Raw genomic sequence first — 23,788 nt, 5'->3', positions numbered from 1 at the left:
GGGTGAAGGGCCTTGGTCAGGGGGGTGACCAAGAACCCAATGGTCACCCTGACAGAGCTCCAGAGTATCTCTGTGGAGATGGGACAACCTTCCAGAAGGACACCCATCTCTCCAGCACTCCATCAATCAGGCTTTTATGGTAGAGTGGCCAGACAGAAGCCACTCTTCAGTAAAAGGCACATCACAGCCCACTTGGAGTTTGCCAAAAGGCACCTAAAGGACTCTCAGACCATGAGAAACATGATTCTCATGTCTGATGAAACCAAGATTGAGCTCTTTGGCCTGAATGCCAAGCTTCACGTCTAGAGGAAACCTGGTATCAGCCCTATGGTGAAGCATGGTGGTGGCAGCATCATGCTGTGGGGATGTGTTTCAGCGGCAGGGACTGGGAGACTAGTCAGGATTGAGGGAAAGATGAATGGAGCAAAGTACAGAGAGATCCTTGATGAACATGTGCTCCAGAGCGCTCAGGACCTCAGACTGAGGCGAAGGTTCACCTTTCAACAGGACAACAACCCTAAGCACACAGCCAAGACAATCCAGGACGGGATTCGGGACAAGTCTCTGAACGTCCTTGAGTGGCCCAGCCAGAACCCGGACTTGAAACCGATCAAATATCTCTGGACAGACCTGAAAATAGCTGTGCAGCAATGCTCCCCATCCAACCTGACAGAGCTTGAGAGGATCTGCAGAGAAGAATGGGAGAAACTCCCCAAATACAGGTGTGCCAAGCTTGTAGCGTCATACCCAAGAAGGCTCGAGGCTGTAATCGCTGCCAATGGTGCTTCAGCAAAGTACTGAATAAAGGGTCTGAATACTTTATGTAAATGTGATATTTCAGTTTTAATTTCCCCAAAAAAACAAAAAACCTGTTTTTGCTTTGTCATTATGGGGTATTGTGTGTAGATTGATGGATCATTTAAAAAAAAAAATGCTTAGAGAAGATCTTATGTCAAATGTTATTGAAGTGTTGTGGTTGCAGGTTCACCTGGCACATAAAGCCTTTTATTTTGGGGTGTTGCTATAGGCCACCAAGTGCTAACAGTCAGTATCTAAATAATGTGTGAAATGCTTGATAGTGTGTGTGCTGTAAACAGAGAGTTCTACTTTCTTGGGGACATGAATATTGACTGTTTTTCATCAAGCTGTCCGCTCAAGAGGAAGCTTCTCACTGTAACCAGTGCCTGTAATCTGGTTCAGATTATTAATCAACATTTCAGGGTGTTTACAAAACTCTACAGGAACAAGATCATCCAGATGGTCTGATGTTATTAATTTGGAGCATCCAGACGCTGCACTTGATTAATTTATTAAATTGCTTATTCCAATTATTGATAAACATCCACCTGTTAAAAAACTGAATGTTAGAACTGTTAAGGCTCTGGATTGATGAGGAATTGAAAAACTGTATTGTTGAAAGTGATGGGGCAAATTGGAATTGCTAATAAGTCTGACTTACTGCTAATTGAGAAATGATGAGACGAAACTCAACAAAAAGGAGAAACTGTATTATGAAGCCACGATCAATGATATAAAGAATGATGGGGAAAGAACTTTGGTTTACTTTAAATTACCTTTTTGGCGGAAAGACAAATTCAACTACATCTTTCATCGAATCAGATGGCTTATTCATTACAAAACCATTTAATGTCAGTTATTTTAATGATTACTTTATTGGCAAAGTGGGCAAACTTAAGCAAGAAATGCCAACAACTAACAGTGAGAGCCATTGTACTCATGCATAAAAAAACTAATATTGAAAGAAAAGCATTGCAAGTTTGAATTTTGTAAAGTTAGTGTGGGAGAGGTGGAAAAATTGTTATCGATCAATAATGACAAACCTCCTGGCATTGATAACTTAGATGAAAAGCTATTGAGAATGGTAGCTGGCTGTATAGCCACTCCTATCTGTCATATCTTTAATCTGAGTCTAGAGGAAAGTCTTTGTCCTCAGGCCTGGAGGGAAGCCAGTCATTCGCTACCCAAGAGTGGTAAAGTGGCCTTTACTGGTTCTAAGAGTAGACCTATCAGCTTGCTGCCAGCTCTTAGCAAACTTTTGGAAAATGTGTGTTTGACCAAATACAATGCTATTTCTCTGTAAACAAATGAACAGCAAACTTTCAGCATGCTTATAGAGAAGGGCACTCAACATGTACTGCACTGACAGAAATGACTGATGATTGGTTGAAATACATTTATAATAAGAAGATTGTGGGAGCTGTACTGTTAGATTTCAGTGCAGCCTTTCATATTATTGACCATAACCTGTTGTTGAGAAAACGTATGTGTTATGGCTTTTCAACCTATCTAATAAAACTGAGGGTTTTCTTTAATGGAAGCTTCTCTAATGTCAAACATGTAAAGTGTGGTGTACTCTTTTCTATTTTTACCAATGACCTGCCACTGGCATTGAACAAAGCGTGTGTGTCCATTAACAAAGAGTTGCAGTCAGTTTTGGAATGGGTGGCCAGTAATAAACTGGTCCTGAACATCTCTAAAACTAAGAGCATTGTATTTTGTACAACTCATTCCCTAAATTCTAGACCTCAGCTGAATCTGCTAAATAATGGTGTGGCTGTTGAACAAGTTGAGGAGACTAAATTACTTGGTGTTACCTTAGATTGTAAACTGTCATGGTCAAAACATACAGTTGAAGTCGAAAGTTTACATACACCTTAGCCAAATACATTTAAACTCAGTTTTTCACAATTCCTGACATTTAATCCAAGTAAAAATTCCCTGTTTTAGGTCAGTTAGGATCACCACTTTATTTTAAGAATGTGAAATGTCAGAATAATAGTAGAGAGAACAATTTACTTCAGCTTTTATTTCTTTCATCACATTCCCAGTGGGTCAGACGTTTACATACACTCAATTAGTATTTGGTAGCATTGCCTTTAAATTGTTTAACTTGGGTCAAATGTTTCGGGTAGCCTTCCACAAGCTTCCCACTGTCACGTCCTGACCATAGAAAGCTGTTATTTTCTATGGTAGAGTAGGTCAGGGCGTGACAGGGGGATTTTCTAGTTTCGTTTTTCTATGTTATGTTCTAGTTTTGTATTTCTATGTTGGGTTTTGTTTGGGATGATCTCCAATTAGGCAGCTGGTCATCGTTGTCTCTAATTGGAGATCATACTTAAGTAGGTGTTTTTCCCACCTGGGTTTGTCGGAGATTGTTTTTGAGTTAGTGTATGTTTCACCGCTGCGTCACGGTTTGTTTTTTTGTTCTTTAGTTTATGTGTATGTATTGCATAGTTTCACAGTGAAAATAAAATGTGGAACGACACACACACTGCACTTTGGTCCGCTCCTTCCTACGACAACTGTGACACCCACAATAAGTTGGATTAATTTTGTCCCATTCCTCCTGACAGAGCTGGTGTAACTGAGTCAGGTTTGTAGGCCTCCTTGCTCGCACATGCTTTTTCAGTTCTGCCCACAAATTTTCTATAGGTTTGAGGTCAGGGCTTTGTGATGGCCACTCCAATACCTTGACTTTGTTGTCCATAAGTCAGTTTGCCACAACTTTGGAAGTATGCTTGGGGTCATTGTCCATTTGGAAGACCCATTTGTGACCAAGCTTCAACTTCCTGACTGATGTCTTGAGACGTTGCTTCAATATATCCACAAAATTTTCCTACCTCATGATGCCATCTATTTTGTGAAGTGCACCAGTCCCTCCTACAGCAAAGCACCCCCACAACATGATGCTGCCACCCCCGTGCTTCACGGTTGGGACGGTGTTCTTCGGCTTGCAAGCATCCCCCTTTTTCCTCCAAACATAACGATGGTCATTATGTTCTAATAATTCTATTTTTGTTTCATCAGACCAGAGGACATTTCTACAAAAAAATTGATCTTTGTCCCCATGTGCAGTTGCGAACTGTAGTCTGGCTTTTTTTATGGCGGTTTTGGAGCAGTGGCTTCTTCCTTGCTGAGCGGCCTTTCAGGTTATGTCGATATAGGACTCGTTTTACTGTGGACATAGAAACTTTTGTACCTATTTCCTCCAGCATCTTCACAAGGTCCTTTGTTGTTCTGGGATTGATTTGCATATTTCGCACCAAAGTACGTTCATCTCTAGGAGACCTTTATTTAACTAGGCAAGTCAGTTGCAATGACGGACTAGGAACAGTGGGTGAACTGCCTTGTTCAGGGGCAGAACGACAGATTTTTACCTTGTCAGATCTTGTAACCTTTCGGTTATAAGTCCAACGCTCTAACCACTACGCTACCTGCCACCTAATAAAGAGATGCTCTGCTTTTTTGACACCACACTCCACAAAGCAAGTCCTGCAGGCTCTACTTTTATCTTATCTTGATTATTGTCCAGTCATATGGTCAAGTGCTGAAAAGAAAGACCTAGTTAAGCTGTAGCAGGCCCAGAACAGAGCGGCACGTCTTGCTCTTCATTGTAATCAGAGGGCTGATATAAATACTATGCATGCCAGTCTCTCTTGGCTAAGAGTTGAGGAAAGATTGACTTCTTGTTTTTATAAGAAACATTCATGTTGGAAATTCCTATTTGTTTGCATTCTCAACATACACACAGCAATGACATACACACTTACCCCACCAGACATGCCACCAGGGGTCTTTTCACAGTCCCCAGGTCCAGAACAAATTCAAGGAAATACAGATATATATATATATATATATATATATATATATATATATATATATATATATATATATATATGTCAAGGAAATACGGTGCAGTATTATACAGAGCCTTGAGTGCATGGAACTCCCTTCCATTATATAGCAGAAGTTTCAAAACACAAATAAAGCAACACCTCACGGCACAACGCCTCTCCCCATGTGACCTACTTGTGTGTATGTGCTGACATGTATGTGTAACTGATAGATGCACACACACACTACATGTTAATATTTTTAAATGTATGCAAATTGTAAAGTCTTGTCTGTAACATATTTTTTGTTATGTGTCGGACCCCAGTAAGACTAGCTGTCACCATTGGCATCGGATAATGGGGATCCTAATAAATCAAATAAAAAATAAAAGCAGGGACCTCATGAAATAGGGAGTAGTTTGGACAGCATTAAGGAAAAATATTTTTCAGATGATTACCAGTATGTGTTTGATGCTTACCTTGGACAGCAACACTGGACTCAGGAAATGAGCACAGCTTTTCCAAAACGCCAGTCAAAATGGATAATGTCAAAGCAACTTTGAGATGTGATCACTTTAGACTTGATAAGTATGGTTCATATAGACAGGTTTTGTTAAGGATGGATCTCAATGTGCTTTTTTCTGTAGGCCTAAAGACGTGCCAGAGGTTTTGAGTGATTGGCCAATTCAGACTGACACAATAGCAATACAGAAATTATGAATACTTATAGAATGTCCCACATATTTGATGGATATGTTTAAGTATTTGAAAGATGTTGATGCTTGAAAGTCAGAATAATTTGATTAAGAAAGGATAAATCAAAAGATTTTTCTCTCTCTCCTTTCTTTCTTTTCCTCTTTTCTTCCCTCTCACTTGTTTTTCTGTCCGTTGTAGCGTGATATGAGTCCCAGTCCTGACACAGCTGCCAGACACTCGGGAGCTTTGGAACATCTGGGCCTAATGGTGAAAGGGTTCTGCAGACCAGACAAACATGGAGAGAGGTTTGGGGCATAGAGAAAGACAGGAGCTCTCCCCACTGCACACCACACTGTGGAAGGGAAGACGACGGGGGAGTCATGAAGTAGCTACCATTGCTCTGCATGTTGTATGAAGACAGTCACACATTTCACCCATGCATACTGTATTCTGATTAAAGTGTGTGAAATACTGTATGTGATCTATAGCAGGGTTTCCCAAACTCGATTCTGCCCAACCCCCCAAAACATGCACACAGAGGGGGCCCTAGGACAGAGTTTGGGGAACACTAATCTATAGAACTGTTAATATGAAAGATTTGAATTGCTTGTGGGATGAAATGTAAAGCAGCAAAAAATTATCTAAAGTAGAAATATATTGTTTTCTCATTTCCAAACTGAGCTGATTGCCTTTACATGTTCAAGAGCAGACTTGTATTTACTTTTATTGTAAACTTGGTTATTTGTATGGTAAGTGTTACCACATGCATCCAAACAACTTGTAAAAAATACATGAACTAATGGTTTTGTGGGGCTATTTTATTCTAAAATCATCTTATTTGCTAGCTTTCATATATCCTCTAGTGTGACTGCTCACCGTATTGTGGATGAGAATTGAATAAGACAGCACTAACTGCGTGCCACCTCACACTCCAATGTGAAAAAACTTTCCCTATGGAAGCTCGGAATTTCTGTAGTTCTGTATTTTAGTATGGTGCGCCACAGAAATGTCATTGCAGTGGAGCTGCCAATAACTGGGGGAAAAAAATCACCATCTTTAAAAGCATTTGGAGACAGTGGGAGGGGTGAGTCTGGAACGGTAAGGAACACATGACTTGAACACATAACAATAACATACTAGCATTACCCAGCATCCTACATGCCATATGGGCAATGTTTTGTGAAAACAGAGATTCTAAGGCTCGTGATAGGCAGTTTTTTCCAATTTAGTTTTCCAGTAGAAACGAATGAAGCCTCTTGATAGAGCAGGTGGGGAAAGCTGAGGAAGTAGATATGACCAGTTTTCTGCTGTGCTGCTTTAGTGGAACTGATTGGAACCACTAAGGAGAGGTTAATATGCCACCTCTGGCCCCCTGGGTCTCTTGGACTGCATATCATCCACATACCTGCTCTAATTTCTGCATATGTACCTCAGCCCAAGCACCCCCTCCACTCCACCAACTCTATTCCCCTCTTCAACCACCCCACCCCCATGCTCGAACACTGCCAATTAGCCTCTGGATACATATATGTTCACGTTGTGTTGTCATGCCTCTGGTTCCGATTAGTGGATCACTCCATTAAAAAAAGATTTGTATAGTAAAATGTAATTGCTCGGTGTAAGTATTTCTCTGGGAAATAATGATAAGAATGCATAGAAATGTCCAACGTGGTAGGTGACTTGCTGAGACTAAATGGAAGCAGGCTGCTACAGAGCCTCTATGGATGCTCCTGCAGAAAAGTGAGACTTGGAGCAGGCAAGAAGACAGAGGAGAACACTCACTTGTCCAAAACGAAGTAAAGGTCAAACCCCCCGTAGCAGGAGGATCCTGCCTTCCTCCCGTCCTGGCTCTGTCCTGCAGTGCCTGCCACCAGAATTGCCATCAGGGTGCAGATCTCTGCTGCAAGCATGGTCTTCCTGCAACTGCCCAGAGACATTATTCCAGCTTCAGAAGGCTGCAAAATCAAAATGAACACCTTCAAAAAGTACAAACCAGTCCAAATTATCTTTCAGATAGTTCCTGTGTTCATTTAGTTCCCCAGCACGCTTCCTCACGGTGCGGTGATCCACCCAGAGTTAAGATTCCAGGCATGAAATATTCCCAGTCTGGATCAGCATGCCATCTCCACAGCAGCAGTCCTGTGCCAGGAGAGGGGGAGTGGAGCTGCTTGGACTGAATCAGGAAGAGCTGTTCCAGGTCAGACACTCTCTCAAATCAACACACACACACACACACACACACTGGCAGTGGGGATACATTTTTGTCACGCAGTACTTTTTCCTTTCTTTCTATTGTTTTTCTTTCTTTCTTCCCTCTTTCCTACATCCTCAGCAATAGTGCCACTTAGTGGCAAGTGGGTTATGACTGCAGTGATTATGATTCCCCTGTAGTCTTTTGCCGTATTTTTTATTTTATTTTTAGCACACAACTTTGCATAAAGTTTACAATTACAAAAAGTTCAGTATTTACTATGTTTTTTTCTAACAAGTCGGTAGCAGCAGTGTAATTAAAACCTGGCAAAATCAATTGACGTTAGTTAGAAGTCCAGCTATCAACTGTGGGTAAAAGTAATTGTTTTTCAATAGTTTGTATTAGTGATTACAGGGTGGCGTGTTACGCACTCAAACACACATCATTCATCAGAACAGAAACAAATATTCCACATTGTTCCTTTTAATCACATGCATTGACTTACCTAAGGGTGCTAATTATGTTTATTTTACATCATTTATTTGACTGGCACAATGTTCAATAATAAAAGATTCAGCGCTCTATTCAACCCATATCGCAGACGTTCAGCGTTACAGCGTGATTGAAATTGAAAGAAATGTTACCGCGTTGGCAGAGACTGCATTCACGGTAAACGCTGCATATGTCAGCTCAATCAGAAATGAACTTGTCAGTCATTGACATAAAAAAACATTTGGCTTGACAATGACAGCAATGGAGTTGGCAAGAGCACAAACAGATCTGAGGCCAGCGTCAATTATTTTGGGCATGGACTCTACAAGGTGCCAAGTGTTCGACAGGGATGCTGGCCCATGTTGACTCCAATGCTTCCCACAGTTTTGTATAGTTGGCTGAATGTCCTTTGAGTGGTGGACCAATCTTGAAACACACAGGGAACTGTTAAACGAGAAAAACACAGCAGAGTTGCAGCTCTTGACACAAACCCGGTGCGCCTGACACCTACTACCATATCCCGTTCAAAGAGACTTAAATCTTTTGTCTTGCCCATTCACCCTCTGAATGGCACACATTCACAATCCATGTCTCAAGGCTTAAAAATCCTTCTTCAAACCTGTCTCCTCCCCTTCATCTACATTGATTGAAGTGGATTTAACAAGTGACATCAATAAGGGATCATAGCTTTCACCTGGTCACGTCGTGGAAAGAGCAGGTGTTCTTAATTTCCTGTAATCTAATGACCACAAGGTCCCTCTAGTGGCCTCATGGGTGGAATGTTATTCATATTTTTCATAATAAAGTCAAAAATAAAAATAATAAACCACCCGAAAACCTGGTGTTTCTATGGCAAATGGTTTTGTTATATTTCAGTCTTCTGTGATGTATATAAAGTGTAATATTGGGATGTAAACTCGAAATTGAATATATTTCAACTCTATATCTGACATGTTTCAAAAAAACATAACCATGTGTGTGTGAGGTGTATACTTTTGTTTCAAAGTAGATTTGTTCAAGACTACCAAGAAACACTGTGACCCTGATTTAGCTCCCTCTAGTAAAAGGTTAATGCTTTGTATACTCAGTGTATGTGATCGCAAGGTTTGAAATGAATATGTTGTAGTTAAATATTATATCCATTTAAGCTTCCAGCGGTCAGTTTGCAGTCTAAAAATGATTTGTATAATTATGTTCCGGCCCCCTGACCATCCGCTCAAGAAAAAAATCATCTTGCGACTGAATCTAGTTGATGATCCCCGCAATGAATCAGTACGCTCCTTCCTTTGCAATGCAATTTTCTTCTTGTCGTTGTAAACAAAATTTGTGCTGACTGATTAACAGTGTCAAGGTCCTTTTCAATTTATTCCTGAAACCCTTCTTCTTTGAATTTGTATTGGCAGATCGCAACCAACTGAAAGATGCATACACCGCCACCTACTGTAATGGAGTGTGAATGCACTACACTTTGTGACACGAAAGGGAACCGGAAAAGTGAAGAGAAAATGGACCTACCAACTAACCCTACACCAATTAAAACCTCACCACAATTCCACTACTTGGCCCTGTCTGATCCTTTACCAGGCCGGCACACCTTGTAACTCTTCTGCAGTAACATTTTTTACATCCAAATACTTCTATACAGCTGCCACCTATCACAAAATCTATTTTCTGTGGTTTATGTTCCATTTCTGCTGGTACAGTTGATAACAATGGTGAATGACAGATCTGTAAATCACATTTCTATGTGAATTTGGTGGGGTCAACCAAAAAGTTACATATCGTCTTTTAAAATAATACCAACATCATGGCATGTTTGTGCGACCTTTGCGCAGTCAATAGAAGCTATGTGACTGTTTTCAACCCATCAAGTGTTTTAGACTGTTTTTTTTTAAACAAGCAAGATAAATGAAGGTTCAATCAGTACTGAGTGAATGAACAACAACAAAATCTTCCTATCATCACCAGACTGTGTAAAGTGTACGTTCTTGACAGAGTTCGTAGCGTAACCGTCAACGTCACGGCCATAGGATCTGAAGGTCCTGGGTTTCTGACCATTCTATTTCATGTATAGTTTTGATACCCGTCTCCCACTCCCGACACACACACTGGCCTGTGCATGCACGCACGGTGGGCTTATTTTCAATTATTAGGTGGCTCTACGGAGGAGAGAACAGTGGAGACTGGAGAGCTCAACTTTTAAGGAATACGTCATTGCCCTCATCTGTCAGATGCACTCCACCCCTACGGTACATCCCAGGGACACAATGTATAATGGCAGGGTGGTGGATTGTGTTCCCTGAAATGCGCACACCAGCTGATTGAGGGAGCACTGGGACCTCTCTATGCACTTGTTTATCTTCTGGTCCCACTGGAACATCCAGCTCTTCCACTGCGCGATATCAGAAAAGACCATTGTTGTCCTGGCAAACGTTCGGATGACCCCCTCTAAATCCACGCATCTGCGGTACCAATGCCGTCCCCTCGGTGTATCCCAAGTCTCTGCTGGCGCAGAGTACCATGCAGTTTTTGCCACTCATGCTTTGCTCTCCCAGCCACCTGTGACAGTCAATAATGTATTAGTGCTGAGCGACTAACCAAAATGGTGGTTATTTTTCGGTTTTTAAACGACTAATTGACCGACGATGTTTTTTTTCCTGTGAGCTCGATGTGTAGTTTCTGTAGAGATAAATCAGATCAAGTCAATATGCTACATAATTTAGCGCAGAAAACATGGTAATTAACTACAATGGCCATAATCCATTGTGCGGACGCTTAAAATTGTCAGGTCTGTGCTGAGTAAAACATTGGGATTGAGAGAAGAGAGAACAGGCAACCGAGAGGGATAGAAAGCAATTGCTTCGCGAGTCTGAAAATACATTATCAAAGTGATTGATTGTTGGAATTCAGCAGTCATAATGTGTGCCTTATTTACATTGAAGAACTACAAAATAGTGATTTTGTCAGACAGCATAGGCAGGAGCTCTATAGAGATGAGATGATAACCTGTAATTAAATAATAAAGTCATCAAATAAAACAAATATTTTATTAAAGCTCACTAAAGTGAATCAATGATGGTTAATAAGTGATGATCAGTAATGGGCAGTCACTTTTATTAATGGTTGTATTCTGTGTTGTTACAGCATTCAACCCACATAATGCAAAGTACATTTAATGTTAAATAAAATATTCGAAACCGAAATCAAAAACCGACCTCAAAAAGCACTAATCGCTCAGCACTATAATGTATGTACAGTTGAAGTCAGAAGTTTACATACACCTAAGCCAAATACATTTAAACTCAGCTTTCACAATTCCTGACATTTAATCTTAGTAAAAATTCCCTGTCTTAGGTCAGTTACGATCACCACTTTATTTTAAGAATGTGAAATGTCAGAGAGAATGGTTTATTTAAGCTTTTATTTATTTCATCACATTCCCAGTGGGTCAGAAGTTTACACACACTCAATTAGTATTTGGTAGCATTGCCTTTAAATTGTTTAACTTGGGTCAAACGTTTCGGGTAGCCTTTCACAAGCTTCCCACAATAAGTTGGGTGAATTTTGGCCCATTCCTCCTGACAGAGCTGGTGTAACTGAGTCAGGTTTGTAGGCCTCCTTGCTTTTCAGTTCTGCCCACAATTTTCTATGGGATTGAGGTCAGGGCTTTGTGATGGCCACTCCAATACCTTGACTTTGTTGTCCTTAAGCCATTTTTACACAACTTTGGAAGTATGCTTGGGGTCATTATCCATTTGAAAGACCCATTTTCGACCAAGCTTTAACTTCCTGACTAATGTCTTGAGATGTTGCTTCAATATATCCACATAATTTTCCATCCTCATGATGCCATCTATTTTGTGAAGTGCACTAGTCCCTCCTGCAGCCAAGCACCCCCACAACATGATGCTGCCACCCCCGTGCTTCACGGTTGGGATGGTGTTCTTCGGCTTGCAAGCCTCCCCCTTTTTCCTCCAAACATAACAATGGTCATTATGGGCAGACAGTTATATTTTTGTTTCATCAGACCAGAGGACATATCTCCAAAAAGTACAATTTTTGTTCCCATGTGCAGTTGCAAACCGTAGTCTGGCTTTTTTTATGGCAGATTTGGAGCAGTGGCTTCTTCCTTGCTGAGCGGCCTTTCAGGTTACGTCGATATAGGACTCGTTTTACTGTGGCTATAGATACTTTTGTACCGGTTTCCTCCAGCATCTTCACAAGGTCCTTTGCTGTTGTTCTGGGATTGATTTGCACTTTTTGCACCACAGTACGTTCATCTCTAGGAGACAGAATGTGTCAAATTCCTGAGCGGTATGACGGCTGCGTAGTCCCATGGTGTTTATACTTGCGTACTATTGTTTGTACAGATGAACGTGGTACCTTCAGGCGTTTGGAAATTGCTCCCAAGGATGAACCAGATTTGTGGAGGTCTAAAAAAGAAAATCTGAGTTCTTGGCTGATTTCTTTTGATTTTCCCATGATGTCAAGCAAAGAGGCACTGAGTTTGAAGGTAGGCCTTGAAATACATCCACAGGTACACCTCCAATTGACTCAAATTATGTCAATTAGCCTATCAGAAGCTTCTAAAGCCATGACATCTAAAGCCATAACCGACTTGCCAAAACTATAGTTTGTTAACAAGATATTTGTGGAGTGGTTGAAAAATGAGTTTTTATGAATCCAACCTAAGTGTATGTAAACTTCCGACTTCAACTGTATGAGTAACTGTGTACAACACACCACCACCTGGTGTTATGTTGGGCATCTACTGACCAAACAAAGTTTTATGAAATATACAGTATATTTTTCTTTATGACATGTACTGTATTGCTAAATAAAAAGGTTTAAGAAAATACAGGCAGGCACCACATTACTACAAGACAAAACAGCTCTCTGAATCAAGCATGATGGTCTAGTAAGTATAAATGCAAAGCTTGTTTTCATATAATTTAAGAAAGCTTGAATGGTAATGGAATGGGATTAGTGTGGTGTGTGAAGAATCCAATACTTTAACTTGTAGGCGATACAAATCACATTATTGTGGGAGCACCTCTAAGAATATGAATTAGGCTGTTTGAAAAGGTTTGAATCCTAAGTAACCTGCACATTGTTTGAAGTACAATAGACCAACATAGCTACTGTAGTAGGTCAAAGCTGTGTGCTGGAAAACCTTGGTAGAGCATGGGTGAAGTAGGCATTGTGGTGCTCATGTGAATTTCCTTTCTTTTTCGGCTTCATACCAATACCTACTTTCACTTAAAACAGTTTTTTGTTTTGAATATACATAAGGAATACTGTAAGTGCAAGTAGGCTAACAGACAATGAGAAGTGCAAATATGCAAGTTGTTGTGAAAAATACAAGGTCAATGTCATCAGGGTAATATTTACCGCAGCTACTACAGTAGCTATGTTGGTCTATTGTACTTCAAACAATAGACAGGTTACTTAGGATTCAAACCTTTTCAAACAGCCTAACAATGAGGGGATGACTGAGCCATGAGCTCTAGCAGTCTACCGGAGCCCCAAAGAACTGATTTAATAAAGAGAGGTACTTTTCATATTCTTAGTGTACTGTAGCCTATTTACCGTAACAGATATCCACTCATCTAAAGCATTCATCTTTTTGAAGAGCCAACTGTTGTATTTGTGTTGTGAATGTGTGAATATACACCTCTTAGATGTCCACTCTACTGTACAGTCACATCTTTTAACTACTAGGTTACTTTCATTTCAATGTCTCTTGGGACTCTCCTTGTAACTTGTCAGTAGGTTATATCATCATACAGTAACTTACACTTGGACCATAATTGACATGTTTAGAGACAGATCTGGAAGTGCCCAATTTACTTACTTATTTGTCATCAATCAGGATAAAGAATGAACAGGTCTTATAGTGGTGGGAAAAATAGTCCTACAAATATAAGCCTTTTCAAGGAACTAAAGACTGACCATCGAATTTAGTTTAAATTGTTTTGTAGGCTTACTATAAATCAAATATAGGCTACATGCATTGGTCGCACTATCCATGTGGTACAGTATCCCTAATCGTTATAGAGTATGAGGGACGCTGATGCGTTTCCAGAAGTGGACTAGAAGCATTACGAGACGCAGTAGAGCGCACCTGCACAGACAAGACCAGACAAGGGAACTATAGTGTAGCTCTTCCAAAGGTAAGTCTCTCTTTGAAAATCTCAATAGTTATCCTGCAGATTTCTATGAAATGGCAACTTTGCCTTCTCAATCTTATGAATTTAACTCACCATTTGTTCTCACTGAGCTTTTACTGTATTTTCTTTCTTCGTCAGTTTCATGTACTTGTTTCAGTAAGAACATACGTGTCATTTGATAAAGTTATGGTAAAAAATAAGAACAATAAATCACGATGGAGTGGACTCCTCCAAATGCCAACCTTTCCTTGATGATTTGTATGATGACTAAAGCTTTTTTCAGATAATCTTGGTGTGTATGGCTTTTTCGTTTTTCTTTCATATTCCTTACGTTTCTTTAAAAAAAATGTTTTGTATCTGCTAGGTTTCTCTGGCAATATGTAGGCTATAACACGTTTTTCTGATGTGATTCCATTTGGAAGGTGACTTGTGAAAATGGAGATTGCGTCACTGAATGAAACTGCTGTGAACAGCACCATGGACAGCGCCACTATGGACAGAGCCAACCGCACATACATGCCTTATTACCTGCACTCCACCGGCATGTCTGTCATCTATATCCTGTGCTATATGGCGGTTCTCCTGCTCTGCGTCGGGGGGAACGTGCTGGTCTCCCTGGTGGTCCTTCGGAACCGCAACATGCGCTCCGTCACCAACCTCTTCATCCTCAACTTGGCCATCAGTGACCTGCTCATTGGAGTGTTCTGCGTTCCAACGACTTTGATTGACAGCCTAATATCAGGTGAGAAAGTGGAGGGAGCAGAAATGCGTAGGGCACATGCAGAAATCGAAGCGGGATCCCCGCCGCAAGGGGAATCATATGGTTCTGGAGGCGAGAGTGTTAACTTTCTATGAAGGGATCAAAGGTTTCAGTCTGGCTTTTACAGCTCGAGGCTGTCTCCAGTTGAGTCAACCAAGTGTGAGAACGTCTGGAGTGGAGTGAAAAGGCTGAATTTCAATCAACTTGCTGTTGATATGAATGAATTATTGCATACCCGCTGGGCACACCACATCATTTCAACCGGTACATTTTTGGTAATATTTGGTTAAGTTGTTCAATGAGATTTCAACCTTTATTTACCTACTCAAAAAGACAGCCATAAGTTTCTTGAATTCCAAATGTTTGTTGAATTCACTATGCTTTCATCCATCCATAAAAAGCACAACAAATTTCAAAAGGAAAAAGTTAAAACAATGTCAGATTTTAGATTTAGTTGTCATCTAAATGTGTTACCACTGCACTTTCAACAATTTACAAGCGCAATAAAGTTCAAATGGGAATACAATGTCAGAAATGTTGTATTTATACAACTACTTAATGTTTGTTATTACTGTGCTTCATCTAAAAGCCAACCAAATAATCTGGGCTTGGTTTACCATAGTGTTGGAATTTAGGCTTACTTTTATAAATGTTTTATTTAACCTTTCTTTAACTAGGCAAGTCAGTTATGAACACATTCTTATTTACAATGACTGCCTATCAAGAGGCAAAAGGCCTCCTACAGGGACTGGGCTGTGATTAAAAATACAAATGTAGGACAAAACACACATCATGACAAGAGAGACACCACAACACTACATAAAGAGAGACCTAAGACAACAACATAGCATGGCAGCAACACATGACACAGCACGGTAGCCACACAAAATGGCAGCAGCACAACATGGTAGCAGCACAAACATTGTTGGGCACAGACAACAGCACAAAGGGCAAAAAGGTGAAGACAATAAGTGTTTTAACGATGCATGTTTCCTACAATGGCCGAAGATGTAACAGGTGTTTCCCAAAACAACACCCAGAGAAAATGCGTTGTTGAAGCATGTGTTGATACTGATTGGATCAAAAGAAAGGCAACGCTGCTCTCGGATCAGCGTTCTCCATTCAAATCTTACATTAACGTTCGAATTATTCCACAATACTGACGACGGATCAGCTCCTAGAAAGATATTATTACCTATGACTGCAAATATTAAGGTGGCTTATTCTAACACTTACCCTATAATAATGCAGTAAAATATTTGGCACATCATTGGGCACATTAGGCTACACATCATTAAATATATTGAGACAAATTACAGACAGTAGCCTACAAGTAGCTAAATAAATCTCAATTGATTGGACATTAAATGCATTACAATATAATATAATTGAAATTGGCCTAGCCTATAGCCTATAGCCTACTGTATTTTTTTGTATTAATACAGTCACCTCTGTTTTATATTTTTAATATGAAGCTTTATATGTCGCAATTGCAAAGACATTGGTAACTTTGTATTTGCAGTGAATTTTGTTCTGAATTATCGGCGGTCACAGAGAGGCGGACAAACCATGTGATTTTATGTTTAGCGGAGATGTTCTGTGTATAACGTGATGCTATGGGCAAAAAAACATCTAACGACGCACTTAGTTGTTCTTTGAGTGGTCTGATGTAAACTGAGATTATGAGCGTTTTCAAGTGAAAAGTTAATAACGATGGTTTTGGGCAGGGGCGGAGTTGTGGGAGGACCTTTGGGGGCTTGCCCCGCCCAACCTTATCTGCTTGCCCGTCCAAATAAAATATTGAAATATTGATAATTTATTTGACCGAGATTCGCGCCGACAGTTAAAGCATCCGAGGGAGCGAAACAGCGACCCTCTGTCTCAGTATGTGTAGACCATGTATCTGATGCTGTCTGGACCAAAAGAGTATGGCATGTCATACTATTTCTGTCCAGACAGCATCAGATGCATGGGCAACGTATAGAGGGGGCGCTGTTTAGCTCGCGCGGATGCTTTGTCCGACGATATAGTGTCAGCAGAGAGGAAAGCGAGAGGGCACAGTCGCCAAAATCTGTCCAGTATAAACCCAGTGCGTTTCTATGGGAATAATATGCAGACCTAAACTTGTCGTCTGCCTTCCAGCCTTTGAGACAAAGACTCCCATTGTTAAGGTGGAGACATGAGCATCTCATCATGACAGATCTCTGGTTTCAGCCTCTTGCGAATTGGAAAGGAAAGTTAAAATCAAAATCAAATTTTATTGGTCACATACACATATTTAGCAGATGTTATTGCAGGTGTAGCGAAATGTTTGTGTTCCTAGCTTCAAAAGTGCAGTAGTATCTAAAAAATCACAACAATACACAAAAATCTAAAAGTAAAAGAATGGAATGAAAAAATATTTAAATATTAGGACAAGCAATGTCGGGGTGGCATTGACTAAACTACAGTAGAATAGAATAAAGTAACATATGAAATGAGTAAAGCAGTATGTAAAAATGATTAAAGTTACTAGTGTTCCATTATTAAAGTGATTCCATGTCTATGTATATACTGTAGGGCAGCAGCCTCTAAGGTGCATGGTTGAGTAACTGGATGGTAGCCTACTAGTGATGTCTGATGGCCTTGAGATGGCCTCGGTCCCAGCTTTGATGCACCTGTATTGACCTCACCTTCTGGATGGTAGCGGGTGAACAGGCCATGGCTCGGGTGGTTGATGTCCTTGATGATCTTTTTGGCCTTCCTGTGACAGCGGGTGGTGTAGGTGTCCTGGAGGGCAGTGTGCCCCCGGTAATGCATTGGGCAGACCGCACCCTCCTCTGGAGAGCCCTGCGGTTGTGGGCGCTGCAGTTAGCGTACCAGGTGGTGATACAGCCCGACAGGGTGCTCTCAATTGTGCATCTGTAAAAGTTTGTGAGGGTCTTAGGGGCCAAGCTGAATTTCTTCAACTTCCTGAGGTGGAAGAAGTGCTGTTGCGCCTTCTTCACCACACTGTCTGTGTGGGTGGACCATTTCAGATTGTCAGTGATGTGTACGCCGAGGAACTTGAAGCTTTTTACCTTCTCCACTGCGGTCCCGTCGATGTGGATAGGGGCGTGCTCCCTCTGCTGTTTCCTGAAGTCAACAATCAGCTCCTTCGTTTTGTTGACGTTGAGGGAGAGGTTATTTTCCTGCACTGTGCGGGTGTACAGTGCACTGTTAGGATGCTGGAATGCCCAAAAGTAAATTGATGTTTCAACAAAATTCCATAATTACTCCTGTCTAAATAAAATCATTCAAAATACTTCACCATGGAGCATGACTTACCCACAGAGGATCATTATTTTATTGTTATTTTTAAATGCTGTGGATTGTTTCATGCATGCATATGTAGGAAGGTGCCCATTTGGCAATGTCTTATTTCTGATTGTCTTAACTCACCACTCATGTTTTCTTCGCCTCACACGAGGCAACAAAGTCTGTTTTTCTATCAGCCATTGCGAATGATACATGTAGTTCCTCAGTATTTGAAAAATCTTTCAACAATCCCATCCTTGTTAATCACTAAGCTTCCGTGTGAAAGAGCAAGATATCATGATCTGATGATTCCATATATCCAGTGGAAACATCATAAAAAAACTGCTTTTTGTCCCGAGCTCACGTGTGCAGGAAACTTTGAGGACCCGGAATAGGCTAGTTGATTCAATGTTGCAAGTTACTAAGAGACAGCTTCCAGACGGACCCTGTGATAATTTGATACAATGTTGAACTTCACTAGCAATAGCTCAGGTCAAGACAGATAAAAAGGGAGGCAGACAGGCGGAGAAGAGAGATGAATGTGATTGAAGGAACCAGAATTTTTATCAGGATATTTTCTATTGTTTGTAGTTATCGGCTTTAGGCCTATGTATTTTACTTACTTGACGATGGAAGTTATAGGCCTTCTGTTGCATCTCTGACTCCTATGTTCTCATTTCTTTAGCCGCCAATGGGTCACAGTGTATCAATGTGTCCATATGGCAGAAGCTAGTGCTCTGGCCATAGTTGAATTTTAACTTTGAGATTTTTACCATTTTACTTCAGATGTTTATTATTAACCACGTGACACGTTAGGCGCTTCCTTTTGGGGCGGCAGGTAGCCTAGTGGTTAGAGAGTTGGGCCAGTAACCGAAAGGTTGGTGGATCGAATCCCCGAGCTGACAAGGTAAAAATCTGTTGTTCTGCCCCTGAACAAGGCAGTTAACCCACTGTTCCTAGTCCGTCATTGTAAATAACAATTTGTTCTTAACTGACTTGCCTAGTTAAATAAAGGTTATATTTAAAAAAAAATATATATATATATATATATATATTGTCACGTGGTTAATAATAAACATCTGAAATAAAATGGTAAAAATCTAAAAGTTAACAAACAATGACTTTGAGAAACAAAAACATTATTATTCAAATGAAACTGTTCCAAGAAAATGTGCATTTATACATACAGTGAGGGAAAAAGTATTTGTTCCCCTGCTGATTTTGTACGTTCGCCCACTGAGAAAGAAATGATCAGCCTATCATTTTAATGGTAGGTTAATTTGAACAGTGAGAGACAGAATAACAACAACAAAAATCCAGAAAAACGCATGTCAAAAATGTTATAAAATGATTTGCATTTTAATGAGGGAAATAAGTATTTGACCAATCTGCAAAACATGACTTAGTACTTGGTGGCAAAACCCTTGTTGGCAATCACAGAGGTCAGATGTTTCTTGTAGTTGGCCACCAGGTTTGCACACATCTCAGGAGGGATTTTGTCCCACTCCTCTTTGCAGCTCTTCTCCAAGTCATTAAGGTTTCGAGGCTGACGTTTGGCAACTCGAACCTTCAGCTCCCTCCACAGATTTTCTATGGGATTAAGGTCTGGAGACTGTCTAGGCCACTCCAGGACCTTAATGTACTTCTTCTTGAGCCACTCCTTTGTTGCCTTGGCCGTGTGTTTTGTGTCATTGTCATGCTGGAATACCCATCCACGACCCATTTTCAATGCCCTGGCTGAGGGAAGGAGGTTCTCACCCAAGATTTGACGGTACATGGCCCCGTCCATCGTCCCTTTGATACGGTGAAGTTGTCCTGTCCCCTTAGCAGAAAAACACCCCCAAAGCATAATGTTTCCACCTCCATGTTTGACGGTGGGGATGTTGTTCTTGGGGTCATAGGCAGCATTCCTCCTCCTCCAAACACGGCGAGTTGAGTTGATGCCAAAGAGCTCCATTTTGGTCTCATCTGACCACAACACTTTCACCCAGTTGTCCTCTGAATCATTCAGATGTTCATTGGCAAACTTCAGACCGGCATGTATATGCATGTATATCTGCTTTCTTGAGGAGGGGGACCTTGCGGGCGCTGCGGGATTTTAGTCCTTCATGGCGTAGTGTGTTACCAATTGTTTTCTTGGTGACTATGGTCCCAGCTGCCTTGAGATCATTGACAAGATCCTCCAGTGTAGTTCTGGGCTGATTCCTCACCGTTCTCATGATCATTGCAACTCCACGAGGTGAGATCTTGCATGGAGCCCCAGGCCGAGGGCGATTGACAGTTCTTTTGTGTTTCTTCAATTTGCGAATAATCGCACCAACTGTTGTCACCTTCTCATCAAGCTGTTTGGCGATGGTCTTGTTGCCCATTCCAGCCTTGTGTAGGTCTACAATCTTGTCCCTGACATCATTGGAGAGCTCTTTGGTCTTGGCCATGGTGGAGAGTTTGGAATCTGATTGATTGATTGCTTCTGTGGACAGGTGTCTTTTATACAGGTAACAAACTGAGATTAGGAGCACTCCCTTTAAGAGTGTGCTCCTAATCTCAGCTCGTTACCTGTATAAAAGACACCTGGGAGCCAGAAATCTTTCTGATTGAGAGGGGGTCAAATACTTATTTCCCTCATTAAAATGCAAATCAATTTATAACATTTTTGACATGCGTTTATTTGGGATTTTTGTTGTTGTTATTCTGTCTCTCACTGTTCAAATAAACCTACCATTAAAATTATAGACTGATCATTTCTTTGTCAGTGGGAAAACGTACAAAATCAGCAGGGGATCAAATACTTTTTTCCCTCACTGTACATGTATTGTGTAATGTTGAGTCCTGGGAGTGTCATCTGATGAAGTTTTTTGTGACGCCTCTCCTTGCTTGGAAAATGGCTGTGTGGTTTTTCTTGTCTCAGCGCTGTCCTAACATAATCTAATGTTATGCTTTCGCCGTAAAGCCTTTTTGAAATCGGACAATGTGGTTGGATTAACGAGAAGTGTATCTTTAAAATGGGATATAATAGTTGTATGTTTGAGGATTTTGAATTATGAGATTTTTGTTGTTTTGAATTTGCCGCCCTGCTATTTCACTGGCTGTTGAATAGTGTGTCCCGCGGGTGGGTCCCACATACCCCAGAGAGGTTAAACTGTATCTATTAAATGTATGCATTTTCCCTCCCTTTCCCACCGTTTGCTCCCTTAATGCAATTTAAATCCACACATCGACACTATTAAAATCCAGTGTCAATCGAAACACATTAAGATTCGTTAAGATTAAAATATTTGGTGTTGCAACCGGGCTACCGCTTGTGTGTAATGCAGTCTTTCTTTCCAGGATGGCCGTTTGGCCAGATTACATGCACCATGAGCAACCTGGTCCAGGGGATGTCAGTGTCAGCATCAGTCTTTACTCTGGTGGCCATAGCTGTTGACAGGTAATCCACTACCACACCACCGCACTATCCTGTCACAGATCTGTTTGTGCTCTTGTCAACTCCATTGCTGTAATTGTCAAGCCAAACATTTCTCTCTGTGGCATTCGGTCTCTCTTCCTCCCTACCCCCTTCCTCTCTCTCTCTTGCTCTCTCTCTCTCTCCCTCTGTCTGTTTTCTTCCCTCCCTACCCCCCCTTCTCTCAGGTTCACAGGTATTGTGTACCCCTTTAGACATCGAATGAGGCCTGTGACTGCTCTCGTCACCATCCTCTTCATCTGGGTGCTGGCGTTTGCTGTAATCTGCCCCTCGGCCGCTACCCTGACCATCATTCACCTGGAGGACACCTACCTGGTCCAGGACAACCAGACATACCCTGTCTTCGTCTGCTTCGAGAAATGGCCCTGGCCTGAGATGCGTCGTGTCTACACCATGGTCATCTTCGTGCACGTGTACCTGGCCCCCCTGGTTGTCATCAGCATCATGTATGGCTGCATCGTTGCCAAGCTCTCAGTCAACCTGAGGCAGGTGAGGCTGGCAGAGGTGCGGAGGGCCCATTCCCAACGCAGGGTTAAAGTGATCAACATGCTGATCATGGTGGCGGTGCTCTTCATGGTGTCATGGCTGCCTCTGTGGACGCTGATGCTGCTGACTGACTACAGGGATCTGGACACGCAGCAGATTGACTTCCTCAGCAGCTACGTGTTCCCTGTGGCCCACTGGCTGGCCTTCTTTAACAGCGGGATTAACCCCATCATCTATGGCTTCTTCAATGAGAACTTCCGCAGGGGGTTCCAGGCTGCAGTGGCCTGCAGGTCCTGTTCACAAAAAACAACAACAGAGGTGGTTAATACACGCTTCAACTTCCCGCCCCCTAACAGAGTATTTAATGAGAACCCTGAGTCCTCTGGTGGGAGAAAAGGCCACTGCTCTAAGGGCACTCCTAAGATTATCCCACATGGAACCAATGGAATCCTCCTGGATGACATTAACAGGAATGTTGGACTCAACAGGGTGATTGGAGCCTGGGTGGAGTGACTCTAATTAGGGCTGTGACGATTATAGATTTTGGTATAGATTAATTGTCGTGCAAATGGCCATGGTCATAATGCATCTTTACAAATTAGCTATGAGATACCTAATGAATACAACATAGCTTTGTTGACACACCCCTGTCTCAAAAACGAATTGTTTTGACTGCTGGGAACTTTTGGAAATGAAGCTTCTATTAACTATTAACCATGCTGTTCTGCTTGCAAAATGATAACCAACGTTACCCACCCATGGTGTAGGTGTGGTTCCCTTGCACACACTGAATAAATGTAATTCAACCACTGAAAACCCTCCCACTTGCTGGCCAACAGATTTCATTCAATAGGGTTTTCAGTACATTTATCTAAAGCCATCCCTTTGAATGCGGTGTACCTTTAATAAAACATTTCTCGACAAACTCACTATAATATGTATCAAGAGAATGGGCTCAGAATAGGGATCAATCGAAGCAAGCCATGTAAATACACACCTATTCATCACCAATTGGTAGATTTTAAAATACTCAGATGTTATAGATTATTTAGGCTTAGTAAAGTATTTATAAATCATACATAAACAGTGTTGGAGAGCCTTCACACACAAAATATATTGGTGAATCAAAATTACAGTGGTTTGATTTATCCTGAAAGTTGCCATATTCAATAGATCAACCCTTAAATATTGGAAGGTGAGAAAAGTGTACGATAGAAGTTGAACAGTAGTCCAATAAATCCCCGGACTGTGATGACAACGGTCCAGTCGCCATGAACCGTGCGCCAGGCTCCAGGTTTAAACTGCTATGTATGGTCTGCTTCCAATAATGATTTAAAAAGGCTACGTGTCCCAAATTATTGCACAACTTGTAATACGCTAATACTGTATGTCCGCTATTGCTAGCGACCCTCCGAAACAACCGCATGGACGTGACAGAGGAAAGAAAGGGAAGCCTAGACGATGTAACGGAATGATGCAAAATGTAGACTACAAATTTAAGGAAATTAACGGTCCCTGCACTAAAGTGACAGTTATTATGTACAGTGCCTTCAGAAAATATTCATACCCCTTGACGTCTTCCACATTTTGTGTTACAGCCTGAATTCAAAATTGATTAAA

The 23,788-nt window shown here is 41.2% G+C and overlaps 3 protein-coding genes across 8 annotated transcripts in view; 2 read left to right on the top strand and 1 right to left on the bottom strand.

Annotated features, from left to right (window-relative positions):
- LOC115149160 (AP2-associated protein kinase 1) overlaps positions 1 to 6,134 on the top strand; it is a 119,195-nt gene extending 113,061 nt beyond the window's left edge. For 3 of the 6 annotated variants that reach the window (XM_029691745.1, XM_029691738.1, XM_029691742.1), the window contains one exon: positions 5,529 to 6,134. In XM_029691745.1, the coding sequence (XP_029547605.1) occupies positions 5,529 to 5,648 (120 nt within the window). In that variant the 3' untranslated portion in view covers positions 5,649 to 6,134. The remainder of the gene's footprint in view (positions 1 to 5,528) is intronic. The other 3 variants (XR_003866809.1, XM_029691744.1, XM_029691741.1) reach the window with 3 other exon arrangements.
- LOC115149162 (anthrax toxin receptor 1) overlaps positions 1 to 7,544 on the bottom strand; it is a 58,655-nt gene extending 51,111 nt beyond the window's left edge. Inside the window, exon 1 of the mRNA XM_029691748.1 lies at positions 7,113 to 7,544. Coding sequence (XP_029547608.1) covers positions 7,113 to 7,267 — 155 coding nt within the window. The 5' untranslated portion in view covers positions 7,268 to 7,544. The remainder of the gene's footprint in view (positions 1 to 7,112) is intronic.
- Positions 7,545 to 14,618: 7,074 nt separating this feature from the next.
- LOC115148317 (neuropeptide FF receptor 1-like) lies at positions 14,619 to 22,681 on the top strand. Its single transcript, XM_029690242.1, has 3 exons — positions 14,619 to 14,925; positions 21,547 to 21,646; positions 21,850 to 22,681. The coding sequence occupies exons 1-3, from the start codon at positions 14,619 to 14,621 to the stop codon at positions 22,679 to 22,681; spliced, it is 1,239 nt and encodes a 412-aa protein (XP_029546102.1).
- Positions 22,682 to 23,788: the final 1,107 nt, after the last annotated feature.

Source organism: Salmo trutta, chromosome 15, assembly GCF_901001165.1.
Source record: "Salmo trutta chromosome 15, fSalTru1.1, whole genome shotgun sequence".
NCBI classification, from domain to species: Eukaryota; Metazoa; Chordata; class Actinopteri; order Salmoniformes; family Salmonidae; genus Salmo; species Salmo trutta.
Note: the sequence above shows the minus strand (reverse complement) of the source record. Positions and strands in the feature narration are given on the sequence as shown.